The sequence below is a fragment of the Falco peregrinus genome, chromosome 6 (genome assembly GCF_023634155.1).
Source record: "Falco peregrinus isolate bFalPer1 chromosome 6, bFalPer1.pri, whole genome shotgun sequence".
Classification (NCBI taxonomy): Eukaryota; Metazoa; Chordata; class Aves; order Falconiformes; family Falconidae; genus Falco; species Falco peregrinus.
This window is the reverse complement of record NC_073726.1, coordinates 56,411,381-56,423,026: the sequence shown is the minus strand read 5'-3', so window position 1 is coordinate 56,423,026 and position 11,646 is coordinate 56,411,381. Positions and strand designations below refer to the sequence as shown.

At 38.9% G+C, this 11,646-nt stretch overlaps 1 protein-coding gene across 3 annotated transcripts in view; it reads right to left on the bottom strand.

Moving 5' to 3' along the window:
* Nucleotides 1-1,948: 1,948 nt before the first annotated feature.
* Nucleotides 1,949-11,646, bottom strand: part of LUC7L2 (LUC7 like 2, pre-mRNA splicing factor) — a 35,590-nt gene continuing 25,892 nt past the window's right edge. For 2 of the 3 annotated variants that reach the window (XM_055809060.1, XM_055809062.1), the window contains 4 exons: nt 10,772-10,863; nt 9,876-9,905; nt 8,805-8,999; nt 1,949-3,005 (listed from right to left, as the gene is read on the bottom strand). In XM_055809060.1, the coding sequence (XP_055665035.1) occupies nt 2,813-3,005; nt 8,805-8,999; nt 9,876-9,905; nt 10,772-10,863 (510 nt within the window). In that variant the 3' untranslated portion in view covers nt 1,949-2,812. The remainder of the gene's footprint in view (nt 3,006-8,804; nt 9,000-9,875; nt 9,906-10,771; nt 10,864-11,646) is intronic. The other variant, XM_055809061.1, reaches the window with a different exon arrangement.

The window sequence follows — 11,646 nt, the reverse complement described above, 5'->3', positions numbered from 1 at the left end:
TGGCCACAGTGGGAGACAGGCCCTCAGAATTTCTGGAATATTTTTATTCCAGAAATAAATTCCAAAGGAGTTACCAATCTGTTCATTGGCAATTTTGCTATGCAAGATGATCTAGAAATGACTGTTTGCCTCATGTCACACCACTAAAATTCCAACAGATGTTAGCAAGCATTAATAGAGCATGCCCCTACCAGAGGGAAAAACGCTGGAAACTCAAGACTCAACATGCAGCTGGGCCACGCAGGAAATCATAAAACATTCCCAGGAAGGAAACTCATGTTCATTGGTAAATTTAAAAAAAAAAAAAAAAAAAGTTAGATAATTAGCCCTTATTATTACAGTATTTCTTTAGGAGCTTAAAACTACATGAATTCAAAGTGGACTGTACATGCCATGTTGGCTACAAGTCCTTGCCGAGATGTGAAGGTCCTGTTCTAGTTTTCACTGTCGGCCAAAATACTGCTGAATTATCTACTGTCAGAAATATCACCCATGTTTCTGACCGTACTGAAGAGGTGAGGAAAAACGCACACAGTGAGTTCACAGTGATACTCTACACCCATGATTAGTGGGCCCACAGAGGCACTTGGACTAGGGAGATACTGAGGACTCTGCAGAACCTGCTGAAGATGCCAATACATCATGACAAACACTGCTCCTAAGCATCACTGTTAAGTAACTCAGCGGTGCTATCTCAAGGAGAACTTGCCAATTTCTAAATTCTTCTGTGTGGGAGCAAGGCATATCTGATGAATTTGTATGCCCCAAAGCACTTTCAATCCAACAGAATCGACAGCAACATTTTGTCAGTGACTTGGACAGCTGGGGTCAAGCACACCCTCAACAAGTTTGCTGACAACCCCATCTGTGTGGTGCAGGCAACACGCTGCAGGGAAGGGATGCCATCCAGAGGGGTCTAAACAGGCAGGCCTGTGCAAACCTCATGAAGTTCAACAAGGCCAAGGGCAAGGTCCTACACATAGGTCAGGGCAATCTCAAGTACAAATACAGTCTGGGTGGAGAACGGATTGAGAGCAACCCTCGAAAGGACCTGGGTGATGCTGGTCAATGAGAAGCTCCACAAGACCTGGCAATCTGTGTTTGCAGCCCAGAAAGCCAATTGCATCCTGCATTGCACCAAAAGAAACGTAGCCAGCAGGTCAAAGGAAGAGATTGTCCCCCTCTACTGTACTCTCTTGAGACCCCACCTGCAGTACTGTGTTCAGCTCTGGGGCCCCCTGTGTAAGAAGGACATGGACCTGTTGGAGCAGGTGCAGAGGGCCATGAAGATTTGATCAGAAGGCTGGAGCACCGCTCCTGTGAAGATGGGCAGAGAGAGTGGGGGTTGAGCCTGGAAAAGAGAAGGCTCCACGAAGACCTTATAATGGCCTCCTAGTACCTAAAGGGTGCCTAACAAGAAAGCTGGAGAGGGACTTTATACAGAGACACTTAGTGATAGGACAAGGGGTAACGGCTTTAAGCTGAAAAAGGGTAGATTTAAATTAGATAGAAGGAAGAAATTCTTCACTGCGAGGGTGGTGAGACACTGGAACAAGCTGCCCAGAGAAAGTGTAGATGCCCCATCCCTGAAAGTGTTCAAGGCCAGGTGGGATGGGGCCTTGAGCAACCTGGTCGAGGGGAAGGTGTCCCTGCCCATGGTGAGGGGTTGGAACTAGATGACCTTTATCGTCCCTTCCAACCCAAACCATTCTGTGATTTTATGTAAAGGCAGCTTGCACGTAAATGAAATTGTGCTTTTTGAAACTGAAGTCATTTAAGGAGTTAGTGTTAGCTAGTTAGTCAAAACCACATGGTTTTGACTTTGAACATCTTAGGATGTTCAGGATTATAATCAGAGAGATTGCTTCTCCTAGAGCACATCTCTCTGTTAAAAATGCTAATAACCAAATGTTAGTTTTTTTAGTGACCACCTTAAGAGACCAGTATATCCTTCTTAAGTTATTGGACAATGTGGTTTCCTTTATTTTTTTTTTATTTGTTCTTCAATTGATTGGTTCTGCTGGTTTTTTGTTTTGTTTTTAATACAATTAAGGATGTATCCCACAAGAAAAAGCAGAGAGTCCTTATGGAAAAAAACAAATATATTGAACACATACCAATCAAATGGTACAGATATGGGACTGGCTTTGATTTCAAAATTTAAGTAGAAATAAAAAAGATGTAATGCAACAGCTGTTCAATTTCCAAGTCTAAATAGGCACTGTAAAAAGACATTTCCGCTTTCTCCAGCACACATTTCTGTCTAAATGTTCCCACTGTAATCAACTCCTAGGTTCCCAAACAAACAGAAAAAAATCACTGGGAACATAACCTTAGAGTAAAAGTTAATATCCATCCACCCACCCTCTTACAAAAAAAGCAAACAAAAAAAAATTCCCCCAAATACAACCTTTCAATGCTGCTGTTTTGACTGGAGCAGAATTGGAGAATTTATAAAGGTTCAAAAGCACCCAAGGCAAGTAGTACAATATAATTTGTTCACTAACTTGTATTGGAAAGGAGATTAAAAACATTGAGATCTGCATCTTGGTACATAAAACTGTTGTCCTGAATAAAGAGAAATCTTTCAGAAAAGTTTTACAACTTAGTGGAAGTCCAGGACCCAGCTTTAGGCATCATTAATTGATGGGGTTTAATTCTGACTTGGTTATAACCACTTTTATATACTGTACATCTACCCTAGTTGGATCAGTGTCTGGAACTGCTCACTGGTGTCCCTTTGAACAACTGTAAACTAAACCATAGTATGCAACTCCATAGGAAGCTAGAGATCAGGTGAATATACAGCCAGTTATATCTCCCCTGCTTCACGCTCTTCTGAGCTCCTTGGGTCTTCCGATCGGCCATTAGCACTTTCATAAGAACGTTTCTTGTCTTTGAAATCTCGTGGTGACCTCTCTCTTGGGCTTCTATCTTTATCACGTGATGTTCTATCACGATCTCTTGAACGTTCTTTGTCTCTGGAAGATCTTTCTTTTGAGGATCTGAAAAGTGCAGTAAATTCAAGAATTCAAGTCAGTCATGAATCTGTAGCTACCAAACATAATTTTCATTTTTTATTTTTCTTCTTTTTCCAACAAACTTTAGATTTATATAAATAGAAGTGTATGAGAAGACATCAGAAATCATTCTACTCTTCTCCCTTTCCTACTTCCAATTACAAGACAAATATTGTTAGAGACAGAATTTAATCTACCTTTATTAGAGAGCCCAGATTAAGGTCAACATGCTTCACTAAATCTCTTATTTTCAACCACTACCCTCAAGCTTGCATCAACAGAAGTTTAATTGAAATTTTTCATCTGTAGTCTCTAGCTTGAGAAGAATGTCTAGTCTATCTCGTATACAAATTACAAACTTAAATTTGTTTAAAAATGGAAGTTTGATTAAATGCAGAGGGAAATTAAGTTGCATAATTCTAGAATGAGGCTATTACTTCACAAATATAAGCCAAACCTGGAATCTGTGCTACAATTAGGTTTGGTTAGAAGAATTATCCCTTGTGTGATTTTGCAGTGTTGGGGGTGTGTATTGTTTTTCGATTATTTTACTCTGGTAATAGGGATTTCCAAAATCTTTACAATGGAGCCAGAAAATAGCTGTTCTGTTCAATAATCCATGTAGTTTGAAATTGTAGAATCATAAAAGATTCTAATGCATACTTGCACAGAAAAATCTTAACAGCGTGCTATAAAGCTAGCCCTTAATTTCCGAGTCAAAAAATCTGGTGTACCGGCAGTAAGACTGTACTCTCTCCTCTTACAGGGAATTACTGTGATCACCACAAAGCTTCAAAACTGAAGTCTGCAAAATGCTCTTGAGCTTCCTTTTATAAGCTTACAAACTGGCCTTTCATTTTGGTTCCTCAGCTGCAAAGATTACTTTCCCCACAATGCAGTGTTTAGCAGGACTTAATATTTGCAAACACAGAGATCCACAGGCATTACTTCTATTCCACAAACTACACATCAAATTAGGAAGAGGAACTATGTGGTAAATAAGAAGTTAATACCGGAATTAATACAGCTATTTGACAAGTATTTTGTGCTGCAAGTCCCCTGAAGAAGTAACAGTGCTTCCAAACTGGTTGACTTGGGCTAACTCTAGTAATTAATCCTAAAATAGGCAGACAGATCGGATGTGATGCCACCCACAGCTTTGCCTTTTCATTCAACACATTTTTGGAGGAATACAAGATTAATTTGTCCAGCCATCCCATCTCTAGATGATCTAGAGATGAATCTCTAATTAGCTGACAAGAAGCAAGACTGGTTTTAATGAATCACAGCATAGTGATGTGAAAGTTTATACAACTGTTTTAGCAAGCAGCATTACTACTAGAAGACTTGGAATTAAAATACCATTCCTGCCTTCCTCAAGGGCAAGGAATAAAGGTATAGCCTTTAGAACCAGAACCTCTGCTAGACTTACATTATCTAGAATGCTTGGAAGGCATTACTTCCTAACTGATCCAAGTGAATTCTTCAGCAGAAACAGACCCTTTCACCAGATATGTGGGCAGCATCCACACCGCCGTAACTAAGAATTAGGCTCTAATATGTGATACTGGTTCCAAGACAGTATCTGTGGGTGCCTGCATTGAGTCTGACAAAAAACCCATCTCCAGCCTTTGACAGAAATCCCAGGGCAGCTTTGGCATTCTGGAAGAATCCTGCCAGATCTAGGAAAGCAGGAAAAGATGTAGCTGCAGTTTCAAACCTTCCAAAGAGTAAGATGTTTGACTATATGGGCCTGTGCTCCCCCCACTGGCTTTCTCCTCAAAAAAAAAATCAAAAAAAAAAAAAAAAAAGAAAAAAAAAAGAAAGAAAAAAGTGAAGTCTGTACTTCTCTGCCACAGCAGAGAATTAGCACAGGGCTGGAATATTCTGTTGTCAACCAGGATCTGAAGGATATTTTTTTTAAAAAAAAATATATAAATAATCTATATGCTAAGAGTAGGATCTATCTCATCCAGCTTTAAATGTCTGCAGTACAGACATCAGCCAGATTTCCTTAACAGTTAGCACAAGAAATATTTTAAGGCACGATTTGCCTTATCTTAAAATAGACACAAAATTATGTCAGATAAGTCTGTAATGAGACTCATGAGATTTACATCTGACCTAGTAATCTAAAACAAAGTAAAATGAAGCCCCACCCTATGACTTCCAGGACTCTGTTTGTCCATACAGTATCTTATGGCAGTGCATTAGCCCACGTCACATGAATTCTTGTAAGTGGGCTCAAGCATACTGATACAACCATCACACAATTTACCCATATTTAGGCCTGCTGTCATGATTGATCTTGCCAGCGAGGATGCATCTCAACATCTAATTGCAAACATTCACTTTCACATTGCAAATCAAGAAGTACAAGTTATGTATTTTGTTTCTAATGAAAATATAATTAATTTTAGTTATTTGGAACTTACAGCTAACAGTGAGGAAAAGCAGGGCTTTATTTAGACGTGCTTTTGATGAGCCAGTAATTCAAGCCTGGGTAGACTAGGGTTCCTATTACCATAGGCATGTTGCTGTCACTACCAGGTGCGTTCCCATTATCTTAACCACATTGCTACTGTTGCCAGATACTCTGTATATGTTCAGTTGTGCCCACAGAGTGTGGATGTCCGCTCCTTATACTGATAAATTTGAAATCAGATCCCAGCCATTAAGATACTTAAATCTAGCCACCTGTTCATAGGGTGAATGATGATACAGGTCAAAGAAAAGAGGTTTGCCAGACAAATTTATGTATTCCTCAGATATAGCACACAACAAACATACCTTTACTTTCAAAATGATGAAGTATCTTATGAGGTGGCAGTGTCTAATTTTATGTGAAAGGTTCTTCAGAAAATACTTTCTGAAGAAGGGTGGACAGGAAGACCAGAAGCAACTGCAGTTTACTGCAAACATAATACTCACTGTGTGTTTGTCTGTGATAATGCTGTTATACAGAACAAAATGGGAAAATGACTTACAGGAGAAGCACATCAAAGTGCTTCTCTAGTACGGAGTCTAATTGCCTAGTACGCTTACATGTTGAAGCCATAATGGATGTGACCAAAACTGAAAAAAACCTCTCAGACACAAAAGAGCTTTTAGAGCACGATTCAGCAGTCTAAAATAACTGTATTTTATGGTACTTTAATCAAGCCCAAAAATCACACTAGAAGGCTTTACCGTCAACGTAAAATGATGCAACTCTTCCCATGTAGCAACCACAACTCCACACTTCTCTTAAGGCCCTAGAATTAGTGACACCATGGGCTGCAACAGCTGCAGCTTTCAGCTTCTTTCTGTTACTTCTACTGTCACAGTGCTCTTTTGCAAGGATTTGGTAAAAGCACTGCGTTCCCAGATTTGAATTTATTTGGTTATTCAAAACCAAAAGGCTCCCTGAAGAAGTTGACTTTGCTGGAGTGTGTCTTTTATTCTCCAGAGTATTCTCGGCCAGAATTCCTTGGACAAATTACTATTTTGAGCTTAAGACAGTCAGGCTTGAATAAAAGTATTATCAGGATTTTAAGAAATTCCTATCAATCAAAAAAAACCCCAAACACACACAAAAAAGCCCCACAACCAAAAAAGGATTTGGCAACAAGTACTTCCCTGGACTAGAAAAAGAGCTCTTGGGAGACAAGTTAGTATAATACATTTGAGCCTGCAAATTCAAGTTTATTTTTGATTCCAGCATCAACAGTGGTATGGCATTCAACGGAAACATTTCTCCCACATTCATGTGAAAAGCAGCTCTAAAGGCTAGAACAGCATCTCTAAAAAGGAGAGAGCCTGGCTGCAAGTTCAATAGCTATCCAGGTCCCAATGCAACAAGATCACAGCTCTAAGGATTCTTCAGTCTCTTGAAAACACAATACACATAATTTAAGAGCAAAAATATTGTTTGACTTCAGAGAAATAAGAGGTATGAGCTGCTAATGATGGCACATTTTCCCCTCAAGTTCACAGTAATGCAAACTTCTTATTTGTACCAGGGATCCTTCCAACACAGATGTGTCTCATTTCTTCAGGGCAGAAGCTGACATCAGGAGATATATTTACAGTACTGAATATGGTAAGGTTAAAATCTTGTGCCCTGAAGTATATTTTTTAATTCATTCACACAACACAAGGCTTGAAGGGCTTATTCTTTGATAGTGTCTTGCAAAAGGACACTGACTTCATCTTCACATCACCTTGTGCTTTTTCAATTCACCTTTGGCAGCTGAGACTGACATTTACTGTTGTATGGACAGCACCAATGGACCACACCTTTTCCTTGTTCTTACACATTTCTGTGCCAATACAGAAGACAATGCATCATTTCCATTGCACATTTCATACTACAATGAGAATCCTAGAAAAATCAATTAGTATAGTTTTCTTTGAAGGACTGCAATTGCGTCTTGCAAGGCTGAACTTCCAAGCTGAAGAATTAAAGGCAATTTCAGCATATGCTCTACACACTGGTTTATCCAAGTTAACAAGTGTACTGATTTAAAGGAAAATGTCTATTTTAAGACTGAAAACCTATGGGTTTGAAGATCTGCTAATCTGCTAGTGTGAATGGCTTGAAGAGGCAGGCTCTTTAGGATAACTTGTAATGATAGGCTACAATCAAGATGGAAATTGCTGAATCCAAAATGTTGACTTTAGGACACTAAAGAACACTCTGAAGAATTTTAAATACTGGACCCTATTGATTATGTGAACTAAAGCTTAAATGTCCAGCGCTCTATCCACCTCCAACAAAAAGAAGGAAACAAAAGACTTGGACCAACCCTATCTTTTATGCTCTCTTACAGAGCACAATGGGACTACAGTCACCTACCTACTCCAGGAAGAAAGCAGCTCATTTTTACGGCAAAGAGCCCAGGAGATAGTTGAACATATTCAACATACACTTCTCCATTCTCGGTGATGTTAAGTCCTAAAATCATTTGAATTATAAACCCTGCATGGGTGGCCACTTCAAAACCAGATCTTTTGTCTTCTTGCAAGTGAACAGTCTGTCAAGGGTTTAAGACTGGGAACCCCATACACTGTACTGCACTCAAATCTAAGTCATGGTGGCTGACCTATACAAGAAAGGAATCCTGGTTATAAGCAGACCTCCCTACCACATGCTTCATTGTGCAATTCCAACACTCTTCTAAATCATGCTTACCTCACTCATGTAAAATAAACCAGCAAATCCTCAGGAGCAGAGAGCAATCAAGTCATTCAAAAGCAACAGCCCCACAGTGCTCTCTACAGTAATCCTTCAATGAGATGTTGAGCCACTTTCCTTGCAAAGCAACACCTTCAGATGCAACGCAACAAGTTTATTTCAGGTATAGCTAAACCTGGTTTTGTCTGGTGCAGTACACAGCTGATGGGCTCTGGTACTGGGAATAAAAGCCCAAGGGAAAATCCAAATGTATGATAGTAAAACAACTGCTGATATCCCTGGGTTCAAAAGGAGATCAGCTGTTTCACTTTCTACACTGCAGGAAGCTAGTAGTATTATTAACTTGACACCAATACCTTATATCACTCGTCCAAACCAGAAATAATACATAACACTACTATTTTTATTTAAAAAAACAAACCAAAACAAAACCCCCCAAACGCTATGGTATGTCACATGTCAAACCACAAATATGTTAAAGGTGTAACTGAAATCTGTGACAGTCTCAAAATATGTTTAAATTACCAACTGGTAAATGTAAACTATTTAGTGTGAAAATTCTCATCGGGCATCTAGTAAAAGTAATTTATTTCTAGCTCAACGTTTACCTCTTTTTGGAGCTGCGTTCTCGGCTTCGCTCCCTGGAACTATGCCTGCTTCTATGATGGCTGCGACTCCGGCTGCGGCTGTTAGAGCGAGACCTGTGACGATGGCGTTTCTCACGGGATTTGGAGCGAGTTCTTCTCTTTCGTTCCCGGGAGGCTGAGCGAGACCGATGTCTGCGGCGATCTCGGGACCTAGATCTAGGAACAGAAAAGACTTAAACCAGACACTGCATTCACCTAGCTACTCCATCAGTGCACTGTGAACACTATGCACTCCATGCATAAGCAAATCCATACAAAGGATGGTCTGCAGGGTTCAGAGCTACCGCATTGTCTTATCACAGGCAGAATGGAAAGCCTACAATTATTTAGATATTTATATTAATATTCTAATTAATATTTTGAAAGGAATTAAACATCTAGAAAAAAAACTGTTTAAAATTTTAAAATCTTGTCTTCCTCAGGCAAAGTTGTGGAACTTCATGATACAGTGATAGGGATCATCTGCCAGAACCTAGGTAATATGATGTTCTGAGAAAACAGAACTCTATCCTTCCCCATAGCTACTACAATAAAACTAGTCTGGAAGGTTCTAAACACCATACAAATTAATGATTATTTTTCTTTCCTTAAAAAAAAAAAAAAAAAAAATCAATCACTTTGCAATAATACTTCACCAGTGACCTTCAACTGTGCAGGTTAGGAAGAAAGCCTGTACTATTAATGGGTCATCTCTTGAGAGTTAACCTGGTGCTTAGGGTTTTAAGAACATGGATTTTCACCGAAAGATATTCCTCCTTCTTCAAAAGAGAAGCCTGTGTTTAATTCTCTGTGTTGTAAGTGTTATTTGGGACAAAAAGTTGCATTGTAGTAGCCACAAAATATATGTATGTGTATAAACTCAGTAGCATGGTGATAAATACTGTGTAAACACAGAGAGATGATTATATAACAGAATGCTTTGTCTGTAAAGATGGATATCTTAAACTAATAGTTTCTAAATAAATTTATAATGTTCCATCTTGTGAAAGGCTGGCTTCACTTATGGTATTCCTTGTCTGCAGATTTATATACCTTTTGGTATGTTTGCTGTGGGATCTGGACCTAAAATAAATGGAAAATAGTAAATCAATTTTTCTTACAGAACTTATCAATTAGAGTACAATTTAGTAATAATAAACCAGACTAGTTGGACCTGTTACTGCATTTCTTATTTTACTAGCAATTATTTAAAGGTCTTTTATTTGATGTGATCATTTTTGTAACATACTTACCAGGAAACACATCCCTCTGACAATTGTTTTGTGTTTGTTGTTTTTTCATTTATTTTTGAGCCCACCATACTATGAACCCCAAAGAAAATCTAACCTGCCTCTTTATTCCCACTCCTCCCATAGAAAAAGCTTACAGTTCAAGTCAGTACTCCCTTATTTGTCAGGCATGTATTATCAGACTGCAATAGATTTCAAAAGTTTATATTGTTGACCTCCGAAGCTAACAGGTCAAGAGAACTGCAGTTCAGATTCCATTCTGCTCTAGCTCCACAAGGCCTGGAAACTACTTCACAGAGGAACAGGGAATTACTTTCCTCAGTCATACATTCAACTACTTCCAATATCTAATATCTATAAAGAAAATAACCTCTATCAGATGTTAGAAGCTCACATGCATGTAAGCTCACATCTGTCAGGTCTCAAAACAAGGTACACACCTGAAAATCATCTCATTCAAAGGCCATTTGTTCAAATATGTAGAGACACTTCTATCTGTAGTTTTTAAAAAGGGCTTTCTATAAAAGCAATTGACATTTTAAGAGTTGGATTGAGAGCGAATTTCATGTCTTTTTAAGTTTCCAAGGAATGCAGACTATTGTGATTCTTCAGATTTAGAAATGTGTACGAACTACATCACAGTTGTCCCATTAAACTTAAATCAGTCATTATGTATACGCAATTAAAATAGATCCCTACCTCCTTAGTTTCTCCCTTTCTTCTCTTTCCCTCTCCTCTCTACGTTTCAGACGTTCCTGATTTCGTTTCTCTTGTTTATCAGCCACAATCCTCTAAAAGCAAAGGAATACATTAAGTTACATTTCAAAATTTCTCAAAGGAAGGTGCTATAAAAATAATCTAGACAGTTAACATTCAGTTCTCTCCCTCATGTATATTCCCTTTGCTGTGTGTGTATTATTCCCTCTCTCTTCCTCAGTATATGTATCTGTGGGTTTTTCTCCCCAAGAAACAGAAGTTATTGCAGGGGTGCTGCAGCAGATAGATAGGTGTTACAACAATACCTGAAATTTATAGTTATATTAAGTTTTCCACAAAAGGGAAGTCAGAGCAGTCAGTCATGCCTTTAATGTGAGAGTTTCTATGCCAATCCTATCATATTTTGGCTACTGGGGAGAGATAGAAAGGAATCAGAACTGGGAGAGTTAATTGTTTTATTAACTCCTTCAGCTATGCTGTGACATAAAGAAATCCTTAGTCTTAAAGGACTTGGTTGGACTCATAGCTAGTTTTGAAGCTACTTGTTTCCGTATTGTGAACATGAGACATATAATTAGAAAGGATGCTTCAGCTGATAGCCCCCAGGTTGAACTCACTACTACTGGGGACAAGGCACGCTCAGTAGAGGGCCCTCAGATGTGGAACTCACAACTGGAGATCTGGCCAAACCCAAGTCTCGCCACCTTCTGGACATGATGCAAGAAATTCAACTCTTTGTAAAGACCTTCTTCTGAGATGTGGAATTGCCCCAGCAGCATCTTGATTAGATCTCTGAGGAGAGCTCTGAGGAAGGAGGGGATAGTTATTGTTTTCTTTTTTTGTTAGCGAAGTACTTC